Source organism: Rattus norvegicus, chromosome 3 (assembly GCF_036323735.1).
Source record: "Rattus norvegicus strain BN/NHsdMcwi chromosome 3, GRCr8, whole genome shotgun sequence".
Classification (NCBI taxonomy): Eukaryota; Metazoa; Chordata; class Mammalia; order Rodentia; family Muridae; genus Rattus; species Rattus norvegicus.
The window spans coordinates 64,710,398-64,726,725 of NC_086021.1; the positions used below are offsets into that span (position 1 = coordinate 64,710,398).

A 16,328-nucleotide genomic window follows, 5' to 3' on the forward strand; every position below is an offset into this window, starting at 1 on the left:
GGGGCTGGAGAGACGGCTCAGAGGTTAAGAGCATTTGTCCCTCTGGTAAAGCTCCCTATGAGGTAGCTCATAGCCATCCATAACTCAGGTTACAGGGGACCTCTGTATGCACCAGATATGCATATGACGGCACAGACACAGGCAAAACATCCATACACATAAAGTCTAAATAAATATATATATTTTTAAAAATGCACCACCCAGTGTAGGGGACAAGGGAGGAGGGGGTACTATGCCCACACAAACATCTTGTTTTCAATTGTGATGAACTAAAAATCCATAGTAGAAAATATAACACCTCAACCATTTTTAACTGTTCAGGTCAGTGAAGTATATTTACATTTAATGTTGTGAATCTCTAAAACTTTTCATTTTGTCAACCTCTGGCCATTGGATACTCTGGTGTCTGCTCTGTCCATGATCTGGGAGCTGCGCTCAGCTTATGTCCCGTTTGTTCACTTTGGATACATTTTTAATAGAATCATGTGATCACTGGCTACATCCTTAATAGAGTCATGTGATTACTTTGGATACATTTTTAATAGTCATGTGATCGCTTTGAATACATTTTTAATAGAGTCATGTGACCACATTGGATAAATTTTTAATAGTGTCATGTGATCACTTTGGATACATTTTTAATAGTGTCATGTGATCACTGTAGCTACATCCTTAAGAGTGTCATGTGCTCCTAGTCTCTTTGTTTATTTAATGTATTTTATATTAACCTCTGTCATAGCATCCCACCGGTGACTTCCTTTCTAAGCCTGAGTTCCTCACTGGTGGCATGTCCATCTCTGTCCACCCGTCAGCTGTGGGCCCTGGGTGGCTTCCACACCTCAGCTTGGTGATTGGTGTGGATGTGAACTCATTGTGCACATTTCTGCAGGATTCTGCTTTCGGTCATTTGGGATGAAGCCCCAGAAGCGGGTTTGCTGCATCACAATGCAGTTCTGGTTCCATGATTTAGGAACTCACAAGGTCCTCCTAGTGAAGCTGTGCGTGTGTGAGTGCGGGTACAGGAAATACAATGTGTGAGTGTGCATGCATTTCCTGCGGGTACATCTCAAGCTGGAGAGCCAATAGAATAAAACTGGAAGGCTGCAGATACTTCTGCTTCCCGATGTGTTAAAACTCACACACATACGTGATATTAATCTTGCTGGGGGGACATTGCCCAACAGGTGAGCCGGCTCCTGATCTTGGGAGGGGCCAACGTGAACTACAGGACAGAAGTGTTAAACAACGCCCCCATCCTGTGCGTCCAGTCTCACCTTGGCCATGAGGAAGTTGTCACGCTCCTGCTGGAATTTGGCGCCTGCCTGGACGGGATGTCGGAGAATGGAATGAACGCACTGTGTTACGCAGCTGCTGCCGGCCACATGAAGCTGGTGTGTCTGCTGACCAAGAAGGGGGCAAGGGTAAGCAGCAGTGTTTCTGACCTGGAGGGTGACAACAGGGTGTCTGAGGGGGTGGAAAATATCTTCTCGTCGTTACTGGGATCGTTGGCCCCCGGGCCAGGCTTCATGGACCTCAGTTTGTCAGGTGCAGTGATTTGAGAAATTAGAGAGTCAGTGTAGAAGATCCAGTGTCTGAGTGGGAGCCCCAGGAGAGAGAGAGAGAGAGAGAGAGAGAGAGAGAGAGAGAGAGAGAGAGAGAGAGAGAGAGAGGTGGCCATGTGTGCCTACGCTATTGCTTTGCTCCATGTTGTACAAGGCAGATTCCTGGCTATTAGCCACATGTTCTGTTTTCCATTACTTGGAGGAACTTGGGCAGTTCCTACTAGGGAAGGTACACGTGTGTTGCTCTATCCTGAATTTATTCTAGAATCTAATATGGCATCCTAATTGTTTGGAAGATTTTTTTTTCAGAAGTCTTTTTTCCTACATTGTGTGTGTATGTGTGCGCGTGCATGTGTGTGTGTGTATATGTGCATGTGCATGTGTGTATGTATGTGTGCATGGGCGTGTGTGTGTGTGTGTGTGTGTGTGCGCACGCGCACACACACAAGTATATGCCATGCTGCATATGAGGAGTTCAGAAAGCAGTGCCCTGGAGGGAGTTGGTTCTTGCCTTCTACTGCATGGGTTCTGGGAATCCAGCCTGGCAGCAGGTACTTCTCCCTACTGACCCATCTTGCCAGCCCTGGTGAAATAGTTAAAATGTGTTCCCTCATACCCCATCTTCCCCTTCTTGTCCTGGTCCACTTCGTTATCATTTTAAAACAATCCCGCGAGTTCTCTGGCTCTTAGAAGCCCTGTGCTTGAGCTGTGGGAACTGCCTCCTAACTTCAGCATTCCTTTTCCCACCCGGGACACTGGGCCTTTGAAGGCCACGGTTCTCATCTGTCTGTTGGAATCCTGTGATCCTGTGAGCCTTCCACCGACCTCTTGCTGTTACCATTAGATAACTGTCTGCTACTCGACACCTTCGGGTAGAGCTACCAGCCTCTTAGACGATGAGAGATGGATGCTAAGCTCAGCATAAGCCCTCTGTAACTTAATATGAGCAGATACGCATTTCACAGGCAGATGAGCCTGCCGAGCAACAGTGGATAAAGCACTGTTAGCTGACTTGCCTGTTTAATTAAGCTAGGCTTATAGTGGATGCAGAAATGTTGCTGTTGGAAGTCCAGCATTTGGGACACCTGAACCTCGTCTCTGGTGTTTTGGGGTGCATGCCTTATTGCTATGTGGCACATGCCCTGATCTCTGGATACCAGCTGTCTCTTAGCTTTCTTCTGAGCCTTTCTTTCTTCAGCCGTCACATCTGAGGGCTTGCAGGGAGAGGCTAGCTGTCATGTTGGGGACTCTTGCAGAGTCCAAGCCATGAGGCAGCATGCCCCTAATTTGCAAACATGTCAGAGCTGAACATTGGGCCCTTCTTCAGTCTTGGGACTCCTTCACTTAGATAAGGAGCTCGGGGGTGCCTGTCAGCATCGGGCCTTTGGGAGCCATGTGGCGCTCACACAGTTCTTCTGACTCGATGGCATCTCCCAGCTTTGTGTCTTTCCTTTGTAAGCCACTACACCCCAGGTCACCTCTCTGTTTTTCTTTCTGTCCCTCTTCCTATAGATCTGTGTTCTATTCTATAGATCCTTTCCTTTCTTTGGCTCCCTGGTTCAGTGACCAACCCCCTCCCCAACGTCTCAGAGCTGCCTGAGAATACTTCATCTAGGTATTCCACTGGGAAGCGTAGGACTTTGTCTGAGGGCTCAGTCCGTGAGCTTCACGAGCCTGCTGAGAGATACCTGTGTGGGGAGGCTGTCTTGTGGTTACCAGTTCTGCAAAGCGAACCTGAGGCCTGGATTAAGCGGTCTTATCACAATGAAGGGAGTCACAGGTTCAGTACTGTCCAGAGAGATAAGTTGGAATGTGAACCCTTGTTCTTCTGCAGTAGCATAAATTCGCTTGTAGCCTTCAGGACACACGTGTTCCCAGAGTAAAGGGATTCTCACTGTTGCCTTTGCTCTGCTTCTGCCCGCAGGTGGACCACTTGGATAAGAAGGGCCAGTGTGCACTCGTCCACAGCGCGCTGAGGGGCCACAGTGACATTCTCCAGTACCTACTGAACTGTGAGTGGTCGGCAGGCCCTCCGCAGCCTGGCACCCTGAGGAAGAGCCAAGCCCTGCAGCAGGCACTGACAGCAGCCGCCAGCATGGGCCACAGCGCGGTGAGTGGGGCTATGGTGTTCCTTCCCGAGACATGAGGCTTTGTGGCCCAGCTGTTCGGTCACAGCCTTCTAAGTTGAGAGCCACAAGCAACAAAGGGAAATGGAGATTTCAGAAAGTAGCCATTGACTCTGACTAATGAAGCGCCTCTCGTGCCACTGCCCTTGCCGTGAGCAAGGTGGTGGGCGGAATGCCCTCCCTGAGAGCTCTGGTGAGTGTCCTGTCTCTCCTGTTCTCACCTCCTCTCCTGTCTGCTCTTACCTGGTTCTTCCCTCCCGGTCCCTTCAGTTCCTGCTTTTGTCCCTATAGCCCGTAGACTACAGTCACATGGAACCCTAGTTCTGAAATCATTCTGGAGCATTTGAAGGGTTTTTAAAAATCAAGCTGGGATGCTCTGAGAGGCCGTGAGAATGGATGTTCATTATTTGAAGTTGCTGTGCCGAAGGAGAGATTCAACACTCCATTTCTTTCTGGGTGTCACTAGCTCTAGGTTTGAAGGTTTAATCATCGTCGGCTGGCCTGGTTCGCTGCCTTGGCTGCAAATATAACAACATTCGCTCCCATTTTGCTGGTGCTTCTCCCTCTTTGTTAGCTTTGAGCAATTGGAGATGCCAGTGTTTGGTAATATTCTTTCCCCCAGCATGACTGAGATTTGAACGCCAAGCTGGCTGGCTGGCACTGGCACGTACACACGATAGCAGATAAACATATAAGCATGTATTTCTGCCTGGCTAATACTTGGCATGCATAAATGACAGTGTTAAATACACATATCCGAAAACGCAGACGTTTTCCTCTAGCATTTGTCTCAGTTTTTAAAACAAGACCTCAAATAGCCTAGTCTGTAATTCTGGTTAATCCTGCCTCTGCCTCCCAAGTGCTGGGAGTCACAGGCTTGGGTCACCCTGCTCTGCCAACTCCTTCAGCTGCCCGAATCTGTGGCTCCAACATGGGAACAGTCATCTCTGGGAAAACTGAGGTGGGAAGAGACCAGGCTCCTCTCGAGGCTCCAGGAGAGGGCCTTTATGGCTTTGCTAGCTTCTAGAAGGCACTGCCTTCCTGGTTGTGTCCTCCATCTTCAGTGTACATGACCTCCCTTGCTGCCCCTTCTTTCTCCCTCCTCTGACCCAGACGCCTCCTGTCCAGTCTAAGAATGTTGTGGTCATAGCAGGTTTGCAGCAGGCAGGACCCCCAGACTGTGTACCCACAGAATTGCTTCATTTCAAGGCCTGTGATTTCCTCCTGCCATTTACGGAGCTCGGAGCTTCCACGGATTAGGAATAGGCCCAGTCAGCATTCTGTAAACACTATGGATTGGGATCCTGGAAGATGGCTTTGTCTGTGTCTCCTGTCACTCAGGACGATGCTGGCTCTGGTCCAGGGCACAGATACTTCATCTCCCCAGGGGCAAGCTTTCCTGCCTCCAGCTTGGGACCTGCTGTGCTTTTTAACAGGAAGATGCCCGGAAGGGAGAGGCACAGAGCTGTCAGTGGAAAAATCGCCCCGAGACTACTGAAAGAAAATTTTCTCTGTAAAAAGAAAATATCACCTTGTTTTCTTTCCTCGTGAAGAATGGCCTAATGGTGATTTATGCAGAAGCTGCACTTTATGTGATCTGCCGGGTCCTTTGTTGATTACGTTGGCATATTTGGGTCATGTTGGAATTCATTAGAATTCTGAGTACCTGGTAATCCTGAACAGAGTTGCTGCAATTCCCTGAGATTGTTGTATTTTTTAATTCTCCCCGGTGAAAGTGTGAATAGCATACGAATGATGCTGGGAAATGGTTTTCATTATGTTTTCCTCACTTGTGCAGCACAAGATAATAATGGTTAAAAAACAACACTCTCTCCTTTGATCTATGGGCTATAATAAGCACCCATTGCTCTGAGAGCTCATTAAATCACCTTGCCACGTCTGACAGGTCGTCCAGTCCTTGCTGGGAATGGCAGAGGAACATGAAATCGAAGTCAATGGCACCGACACATTGTGGGGAGAAACAGGTAATTATGCTTCCAGTGTTTGTAGTCGGAGGCAGCGTGCGTGATGTCCCAGCCCCGCTGTGGCCTGATTGTCTCAAGAGTGACTGGTGATGCATGTTCTCCTGTTTTTATTTTGTCACGAGGCATTTGAAGCTTAAATCCTTTTAAACTTGCCAAATGAGTAGTAAAACTTCCCTGGAAGCAATAAAAGGGACTCGTTTTGAGTTAGAAGGGCAATTACGGTGCACTCGAGGAGCCTCTGCCTTAGTAAGGCTTCAGGTTTGCACTTGTCCCAGCCCACCTGATCCTTCCTTGAAGCCTGGCTGATGGAGCCAGGCAGTGGTTCCATTGTTGAGCAAATCAAAGATGGCTCAGTAGGGAAAGCTCTGTCTTGAGGAGTGAGACAACTCAGGTCTCACAGCCCCGTGTAAAACACAGTCCGGAAGTCCCTTTCTGTTGGTCGGGGTAGGGCGGCTACCTGACTTGGTAGGAAGAAAGATTAGCATTCAGATTAATGAAGATATTGCTGCTTTGAGATTTCCCATTCCACAGTCGTAACCAAGATGCTTGATACGGTTTTTTTTCCCCCAGTTTCGTACGTGATGCATGTGGTTGCTATTTCTTTTGCACGGATCTGTCTCTAACTTCTAGGTTATTGTCTAACAGAACAGATGGTGGTGTGGAGAGTTTATTAGCTAGCTCACACTTGGGAGAAGCCTCAGAGATTTTCCTGGTGGGAGATCAGGCCTGCCCTTCAGAGCCACATGGCCCGCTCTCGGAAGCCACCATCATCTGGCTTCCTATGGCTTGCTATGGACTGAAGGAGGAGTGAGCCGTGGCATGAGTTTCGGAGAAAGTGTGGGACTCCAGATGGTGTGGATCAGTCGCCTCCCTGTTGAGATTCTGCCAGTTGGTTGATGTCTGAAGAGACACTTGAGAAATTAAAGACTTCTCACTTAAAAAAAAAAAAAGTACACATTTATGATCTCATAGGTTCTGAGAGTCGAAGTCTAGGCTAATGGGGCTGAACTCCCAGCTTCAGCATCTCACCGCCCGCTGTCTAGGTACTGGCTCGAGCTGTGTTCCCATCAGACTCGCCAGATTCCAAGCCCCGAGCCTACTGATCTGTTCATCTCTTTCTCCATGAGTCTGGTGAGAAGACAGAGTTGTTCAGCCTTCTCTTCTAAGGCCTTCAGATGCTGTGACCTGGAAAACAATTCTTATTGTCATTAGTAGGGATTTGGGTGAATTTAATCAGCCAAGAGGTTTTTTATTGGGGGGGGGTCCTTTTGTTTACTTGGGGGGGGAATTTCATATAGTATCTTAACCATATCCTCCTTCCCCGCCCATTCCCACAACTCTCCCTCAACAATTTCATGCTCGTTCTGTTTCTCAAGAAACAAACAGCAAAACCATGTGCACACACACACCCAGTCATGTTGGCCAGCTGAGGCCTGCCCTGGAGTGTGGTTGACAGACCCAGAATCACGCCATTGGAGAAAACAGATTTCCCCTCTCTCAGCAGCTTTTGGTTGCAAATGGCTTCTTGGTGAGGGTGGATGTTTGTGCCCACCTTCCCTTCTCCATGCTGGGGTTTTGTCTAGTGAGCAGGCTCGGGGAGTGGGAAACACACTGGCTCTAGGAGGCTCTCAAGTTGGGTTTGGAGTCCGGCTCACTGTGATTCTTGCCCCAGGGCCCAGTGGTTGGTGAGTTGGCTAAAGTTCTGGTTGGAACTCTGGGCTCACACTCCAAGCAGTCCCAGATCTTTGAAGTTGGAAAGGTGGGGGTGTGTAAGCAAGAAGCTGAGGAAGGGGAATGACCTGTTCTTGTTGTTTGAGACAGGCTTGGCTGGTCTAGAAGTCACTGTGAAAGGACAAGCTAGCCTCTGACTTACCGCCTCACCCTTCTTAGTGTCGGAATTCTGTAGGCATGCACCACCATGCCCAGAAGCCAAGAGTTGTGTTGAGAGAATTTGGAAATTTAGCATTTAAAGTTAAGTAAAGGCAAAGCAGAGTTGTCCATCGGGCTTAGAGAGCCATAGCAGCCCTCCAGGAGTCATGTGCTTCCTTCATCCCTGATGACCATTGTCCCAGCCCTTCCTGCCTTCTCCTACAGCTGCACATGTCAGGAACAACCCGAAACCTTGCAAGGCACGACTTAGATGAGAGAATATCAGCAGATACTGGGCCTGGCTGCACATGTGCTCTCCGGACGCTGTGAGCTGTGCTTTAGATTTGACCATCGAGGTCTATTGCTTGACTCCCAAGTGTGGGGATGAGAGAGATGAATTGGGTGGTGAGTGGGGTTCTGACTTAGCACATCCTGCAATGGCAGTGGCTCATAGGCCAGTGAGTCACAGCCTTCATTGCCAGCTTCCTTTAAGCTGCAGAACCTGACCTTTCCTCCAAGAGTGTGGGTTGGTGACCCCCACGTGTTGTGTGGTGCTCCCCACATCTTGTGCAGTGCTCCCCACATCTTGTGCAGTGCTCCCCACATCTTGTGTGGTGCTCCCCACATGTTGTGTAGTGGGTGCTCCCCACATGTTGTGTAGTGGGTGCTCCCCACATGTGTGGTCCTCATCACAGTAGGGAGTCTCAGTAGTGAGAGTGGCTGCTTGGTCAGTGGCTTTGCCTGGTCCTCATTCCTGAGTGTTCTCAACAATGCTGTGTATCCAGAACATCCCAGGCTGGCCTTTGTGTATTGACCACAGGATGGGCCAGGATCCAGAGAATGACTCCTGTGTAGGGTGTGGGGAGGTAGAGGAACAACGGGTGCTTTATGTGGAGAACGCACTCATTAGTTCTCCTGGAACCCTTGTACCTATTTACAGGTCTTCGCAGTTTAGATTTAGCTATAAAGATACTGGCTGGTGGGCTTATCCAGGCGGTCTCCACATCTGTCTCCGGCTCACCCACCCAGCTTTGAAGGGTACAGTGTCTCTGTCCTGTTTGGCATGCAGCACCTGCTATCACAGGAGTGAGATGCTGAGAGGTGAGCACCAGACCCCTGAGTAAAGTACGTCGCCACCGTCGTCAGGACAGACTCTTGCAGGATCCACGTACCGGCTTCCCAGGGTCCACGTCTGGGCATCATGACCCCTACTGATTGAAAGCAGGAGGTTGTCTGAAGTGATGCCCGCTCTCAGCCAGAAAGGCCAGGGAGAGACCTGAAGGGGCGGGGCAGCCGGGAGGAGGCGTGGTCCTTAGTGCTTGAGCTGATGGTCCTCCTGTGTCATCATGAAGAGCTGGCTCACAAGGCCATGAGCTTATTACAGACTCTATAGACTTTCATCTAAAATGGTGTTTAGTCTGAGCACTGCAGTGAACCCATAGGTTTTAGAAAACTCCTAAGTGCCTGCTGATTTGGGAAGCAGAGGGCTTTACTTAGAAACCCTTCTCTTTCACAGGGATGTCTGGGCAGTGTTTAGAGACAAGCCCTCAAAGTGAGTTCTGTGGTTGCAGTAGCTCTGAGCCGCTGCCTTCCTTTCCCTACTCCCCCTTCCTCGGCTCCTCTTCCTTTCTCTCCTCCCCTCATCTTCAGTGGGGAGTGAGTCGGACCTGCTAGCAGAAACCACATCGCCAACGAGGCCAGCACTGTGCCACCCACAGACTGGCAGACGATGATTGTCCCACAGTTTCTGGGCAGCCCGAAACATGGCGGCAGCCCATCCAGTGCCTGGATTATCTGTCTTAGCATTCCACAGCCATGACGAGTCGGTCCTGGCTCCCACAAAGTCCCAACTGAATTGAGTTACTGTTTCCACGTCAGCGTTTGATATGGATCAACCCAAGCCGAAACGACCGGGGACACTTAACTGGTGACCTAATGCTGTGGGAATTGACAGACCATGTTCCCAACTCCAAGCTCTGTCCAGCGTGAGTCTGCACCCTGCTTCTGGCTGTTTCGATGGAAACAGGGCCTCACCTTCCAGCCTGCTCTGTGAGAGCTTTTCCGCCATGGATTTCCTCTGCCTTGTTCCAGATATTGTTGGCGCTGTTGTGTGAAGAGAAGCTGTGGTCCACACACTATGGGTTTCCCAAGGACCGGAATGCCTGTGTCTCTTACTCTCATGCCACTGCTGGGCCTGCTACTGTCCCGGGAGTTTCTCCAGGGGTAGAGGTCACTCGTGCTGTCAGTTACGTATCTGTGGCTGCTGAGCAGAGGAGTGGATGGCATTTTGCTTCTCTAGGGCTTGCTGTGTGGGTGTTGACAAAATGAGAACATGGAAAACAAAAGAAAGCTTACAGCTTTAAGGCAGAGGATGTTCATTTTGTAGAATTTTTTGTGAGAAGTACTTGGTAGATAGGGATAGGGCAAGGGACCAGTGACACGATTTTGTTCAGTGATAGTCCTGGCCTGTCTTGTTGGATTCAGAGCTAGCGCTCACACTCACACACACACACACTCTCTCTCTCTCTCTCTCTCTCTCTCTCTCTCCCCCCCCACCCCCATGTGGGGGGGGTTGCTGCCAGCTGCTGTGTTATTATTTCCTGGTGTAGTCTAGGCATGGTTCCTACTACACACACTTCTCCCCCTTGTTTCTATAACATCTCCCTCTCCTGACCCTTGCCTGCCCTCCAGCAAGCTGCTGTCTATTGACTTGGTTGCATCCTCAGAGGCCCTTCATCCTGGGCTTTGAGAAATAGGATGTTTTGTGCCTCCGAAGATTGTGCTTTCCTAATTTTTGAAGGGGGGTGTCCCAGCATGTCCCATCAAAGTAGGTTAAGACTGACTGAGATACTTGGTGTAAAGCGCCAAGTCTTTTGTCTCCACTGATCGGTGCTTCTGTTGGTGAACACTGACTGAGTTTGGCCATTGTAAATGGCTCCCGTTGCCAAAGCTGTTAAAGATTTTTCTGCTGTGCCTAAGTCACGTGAGCCAAGTTTTCTCCTCTGCAAGTGGGGTGAGAGATTGGGGTTAGGGAGTGTGCACAGGCAGGAGCTTCCTAGTCCTATTTCACTATTGGCTATTTCTGGGAGGAATCCGGCTGCCTCTGACCCAAGTATAGCCCTGTCGGAGGGATCCTGTGTCTCCAGGCCTCCAGTTGTAGGACAGGATGGAGGCATATACCTCCACATGAGGTCACAGCTGAGAAATGGCGTTTCTTCCTTTGTGATTCGTGTTCCTCTTGTCTCTATGAACTCACTTTCCTTTCTGTTCTGGGCTTTATAACATATATCTAAGGTTTATGGGCCCATGGAAGGCAAGGTTTATCCACGGCTACCTCAGAACACAAAGAGCAGAGTAGAATGCCTTATTATTTCTTTTTCTTTTCTTTTTTTTTTTTTTTTTTTTTTTTCGGAGCTGGGGATCGAACCCAGGACCTTGCGCTTGCTAGGCAAGTGCTCTACCGCTGAGCTAAATCCCCAACCCCTTGCCTTATTATTTATTAATGACACTTGCTCATTTGAATTTTACCTTTGCTCTCTAAGTGGATTGGAGGACTTTTAGTAAGAAGTTATATTTTAGGCTTTCTGTGTTCTGTTTGGTCCTTACACATTCAAGTTCTTTAAGTACACACACCTCACTTAAAATGCCTGGGCACAGAAATGTTTCAGATTTGTGAGTTTTCCATAGTGTGGGGTGTTTTTATCATCAGCAGTGCTCTAAGGTCTAAACCTTTCAGTGTTATGCTGGCTATTTTGAAGAGTTTCACATTTTGTCCTTGCGGATTTGGGGCACACACCCTTTCTCGGTTCCCCTCAGAGCACAAGGCCAGGTAAGAGACTAGAGAAAAGGCATGTGTCCAATACTTTCTGGGGTCTGTTGAGAATGTGTGAAACACTGACCCAGAGATGTGACACGCCTTCCCTCCTTTTCTTGGACCCCCCCCACCAGCCCCCTTCCACCCTCCCACCCCCCAGCACAGGACTCTGTCCAGCTCAGTTTGTGCTCAAATAAGGAGGAGAAAGGCAGACCATGAGCCATGTTTTCCTGCCCTCGGTGACATCAGGCACACCTTCTGTGTCTTGGCAGGTAGTTGGATCTTTCCCAGCATGCTTTAGGAGTGACAGCTGTTCAGATCTGTGGTCTTCATACAGGTTTTAGAGGAGCAAGGTATATATGAGGGAAGTGTGTTTACGGTGAATTTATAGTATTTACAGCTTGGATGTGCGTGCTACACAGTGGTTCTGGTGTGCTCCTTCGATGTACTGCTCTTTTGGTCCCAGGAGCCCCGTGGCCAGAGTGACAAGGGAACACAGCCATTGCACGCTGTTCATACTGTCTGTGGGAGAGCTTGGTGGCCCCATGGGAGCACAGAATCTTGTTCTGGGCTTTTCCTTCTAAAAACATTCACAAGCAGTCGTTTGGTGAGTTCAGTGTCTTTAGAGGAGACCTCCTAGAGGCAACAGTGAAGGGCCAGGAACAGGCGTCCACACGGCCACTTCTGCATGCTCTTAGGCAAGCTGATGAGCTTCTCTGGGCCTTAGTTTCTTCATTTGCAGCAGATAAGGCTAGCACTTGCCTCCCAGGAGGTGCGTGTGTGTGAAGTGCATTCATGGATACACAAAGCTAGACTCTTCACACATGACGGATGGCATAGTGTATCATTAGAACGGGTTAGTGGGGCTGGAGGGATGGCTTTTGGTCTGTTGCTTAGTAATATTGGTATCTTAGTAATATTAACCTCTCATAACTCTAGCTGCACAGAATAGCTCGTAAACATTTGTCAGCTGCTGAGCACTGCAAAACACCACAGGAAGAAGGTTCTGTTTAATCTCAAGGAGCCCATTGGAGATCACTGTCAGGTGTACTTGCGTGAGGTTAAAGGAACTGGGCTACAGAAAGTTCTACCTCCGGTCCCAAGTCACAAAACAAATCCTTCTAGTCTACTGGTTTTTCCCTCAGCCACAGTGAGGTGACCTTTCTGTGACCTCCACTGTTTACTCTTAATTGGTGCTTCCTTTTTTTTTTTTAATAAGTAATGGGAAAGGCCAGTAGAACATGGAAATAACTGCACAAGTGAACACATGCATATAAACAAAACTGGGCTATTTTGTGCATGGCAACCTCAGGGCCGGAGGAAGTGTGTGTAACAGGTGCAGATTCTTGATTAAGCTGTGGGCTGGCCATGAAGGTCAGTTTGGATTTTCCATACATAACGTGTGAAAGGTAGTTATCTGGCCTGGAAGAGTGGTCTGCACCTCCTTCCCTCCAAGTATCCAGGTCGGGTCTAAGAAGCAAATAATGAGCATTTCTGGTTCTCATCCTCAAGCCGAGACGCCCTGGACCACCACAGTGGCATGCCCTTGTGTGCTTGAGTGACAGGCCTGTTATAACATTTCATAAACAGCCCCATCGATGAGATGACTGTGTTCCCAGCAAGTTGACAGTTGAGGGTTGTTTCTTTTTTTAAAATCAAATCTTTGCCCGGAGAACTTCGATATATATAAAGGATTCTGCCAAAAGATCCATTTTTATGATGCAAAGGAGTCGTTTCTTCGTGATGTTTTCAATGAGCTCGATGGCTGAGTGTCAGCCAGGTTTTTCTTAAAATGAACATTTGCCACGACGAATCTGCTCGTGCTCAGAAGATAGCGCTGCCAAGGTGAAATTATTCAGGATTGGCAGGATAGGGTGTGTGCTTTTTTTTTTTTTTTTTTTTTTTAATTCAATCACACAGACGATATCTTGTTAAGGGTTTGCCAAGTAAAAGCACTTGTGTCTGGCTTCGTGGTCCTTGTGTGTTCACGTGGACTGGGGCCTTCCTTTCCGTATGTCCTTGTGTTTTATTGGCGGAACACAAAGCAGCAATGTCCTTTTCTCCTACCCTGGTCCTGTCTTTCACACCCCACCCCCACTCCTTTTTTTTTTTTTTTGTCTGATCAAGCCAAGTTCACTGACCCTCATCAGCTGGGGCTGAGGTTGGCTTTCTCAGAGGATGGTTGGAATTCCTGAGCATAGCTTGTTTTGAGTTTGTTTGTTGCAGCCCTCCATGCTTCCGAATATGGGAATGTGGTATCCTGAAGTCCTCGAGGCTGCTGAAACTCGAGATGCATCCTCGCCTGGGGAGTTCGGTGATGGAGCTAAAAATACTCAACTCTGGGTAGAAGAGGAAGCCAGTGCCTCAGTGTCTGTCATCAGCGGTGTCTCCTTAGGAATTCCTGTACAGAACCTGATCTGGTTTGAGACTGAGCAAAGTAGACCAGTGCTGACAGGTTCTTAATCCCCCCACAAAAGATCTGCACTAACAAGCCCACGGCAAATCAGATCTGACTGTGGAGAGAGAAGAAGGTGGAATCCGACCCCCGTCTCCAGGCCTGGCATGGCACACTTGTCAGCTTGTCAGCTGCTTCAACTTCCGGCTCCTCTGCCGGCTGGTGAAACACACGGATCCTATTTTTAGCTCAGCGCTGTCTGATGTGTTACTGTCAAGACTTCAGTAGCAGCTGCAAGGGATATTCCAGATTCCAGCTTAAAGGCCCCGTTTCTCACAACGATGAAGCGTCCTCACTAAGTAAAAGAAGGGAGAGTTTTAGTAGGCAGACCAACCAGTCTCACTGAATGCATGACTGGACTCGTCTCTTTCCGTGGAGTCCCATGTCTCTGTGTGCGTACACATGTGTGTCGCTGTGCACCTTAGAGTCCTTTCTTCTCCTACATGTGTACAGCCATGGAGGGAGCAGGAGAGTGCCTGAGTAGTGGAGGAAAATTCCAGAGCAGGCTGGCACCAAGATCTCTCATGACCCACTTGAGGGCTTCTGCGAGATTAGTTCGGATAGTGTGTATTACAGGAGAAGAGAACAATACAGTGTTTATATCCTTTGAGACCCCTAGGGTAGGGACAGCGACTGGAGCTAGCTCATTCCCTTTGAGGCTGACATGTGCATGAGAGAGAAGTGAGCACAGCTTAGACTTCCCAGACCCAGGCTTCTGACTTGGCCTCTGTGTGGGCTGTGGGACAGGCACAGGTAACATGGGCAAGGCCACAAGTGTGAGGTTCTCCAGCGAATCCACATCTGGTCCTCCCTGGACAGAGGAGGTGACATCTCTCTGTCACGAGAGAGTTCCCACAGGCAACGGGGCAGCTCATGTGTGCTTGCAGCTCCTCGGGGGCCTCTGAGCTTCTCAGTATAGCTTGTTTTCCTGCCAGAGGCAGACGTGGGTGTGGGGTGTGACAGACTCTGATCTTCTACAGTGAGAAGCACTCCAAGCATCACTTCAGCAGTCGTGAGCATCCTTACTGCCTTCGCCGGGCGGGAGCAGTATTGGGGGTTCCCTGCTGCAGCAGTGGGGGCTGGCTAGCTCTCTCATCGTCTGGCTTGGACCACCTTGGCCGTTGGCTTTGTGAGTGTACGATGGCCTCCTTGCCTTTACCACAGTTCATCAGTCATAAAACTGACTTGAGTGGGTTACCTTTCCGTTCAAGTTTGTGTAAGGTTTGAATTTGAACATCTACTCCTCCTTAGGGGCAGAGGCCTCTCTGTGTAACATGTGCGTGCATACACACACACACACACGCACACACACACACACACACACACACACACACACACACACACACAGAGAGAGAGAGAGAGAGAGAGAGAGATAAGAACTTCTTTGAGTTAATAAACCAAAGAACCACTTGGAAGACTGCCCTCTGGCATTGTGTCTGTCAGTGTTCTATTGCTGTGAACAGACCCTGATCATGGCAGCTCTTACAAGGAAAACATTTAATTGGGGTTGGCTTACAGGTTCAGAGGTTTACTTGGTCTGTTATCCTCATGGTAGGAAGTATGGCTGTATGCAGACAGACATGGCGCTAGAAAGTAGCCTAGAGTTTTACATCTGGATCCATGGGCAGCAGAAAGAGAGGGCCACTGGGCCTGACTGAGGCTTTTGAAAACTTCAAAGCCCACTTCCAGTAACACACTTCTCCAACAAGGCCACACCTCCTAATCCTTTGAAATAATGCCGTTCTCTTGTGACCAGGCATTCAAATCTGCGAGCCTGTGGGGGCCGTTCCCATTCAAACAACCACGGGCTGCTTTGGTCACTCATGTGAGTGTGCTTCGGTGGCCTCTGGGTGTCAGAATGCAGTGATAACAGATATGGCGGAGGACCCTGTGTTTATTAGTCAGCTTTTCAGTAGTTAAGGTATACTTAATGAAATTGAACGTTTGAATTAAGCCTTTGATGATATTAGGGCTCCTTACATAAGTCTGATCTGGTTTGACTACTTAACTGCAGAAGAGGAAACTGTCTTGGCCAAATGTAGGAAAATACACTGAACAGCATTTTCTGTCTCATCCAGAAACCCCTGCATTCTGGAGCCCTCTGCGCCTTTCTAACTCCTCAGTCCTCTGAGTCCCCAGCCATTCTGTGTGCTGTTCCTCTGCTCCTTCTGCTAGAGCCTGCTGTTCCTGCCTAGGTATCGGCCCTGACTTCTCTCGGGAATTGGGGCTAGCTATCCTGCCTCCTCGGAGAGCAGAAAGAGGCCAGTCCTAATCCTGGAGCAGCGTTTATCACTGATGCTGAGGCAGTGCTGTTAGGATGTGCTGGGCCTTGTTTGTGGAACATACTGTCAGCCAGCAGATGCCAGCCCCACAAGTCCTCACCGTCAGGCCTGCAAAGGCAGGCTGGTGTCTGCTCCCAATCTGCTGCCTCCTCCGGTCCCCTGACTTGCTCCTTCTATGCTGTCCGCTGCAAAATCGAGAGACTTTTGAAGTTCAGTCAGAACAGCCAACCTTGAA

The 16,328-nt window shown here is 49.1% G+C and overlaps 1 protein-coding gene across 6 annotated transcripts in view; it reads left to right on the forward strand.

The window, feature by feature from the left end:
- The window catches only part of Tanc1 (tetratricopeptide repeat, ankyrin repeat and coiled-coil containing 1), a 233,790-nt gene that overhangs the window by 202,361 nt on the left and 15,101 nt on the right, over nucleotides 1-16,328 (forward strand). For all 6 annotated transcript variants that reach the window (XM_063283615.1, XM_006234204.4, XM_017591681.3 and 3 more), the window contains 3 exon segments: nucleotides 1,185-1,421; nucleotides 3,487-3,672; nucleotides 5,595-5,673. In XM_063283615.1, the coding sequence (XP_063139685.1) occupies nucleotides 1,185-1,421; nucleotides 3,487-3,672; nucleotides 5,595-5,673 (502 nt within the window).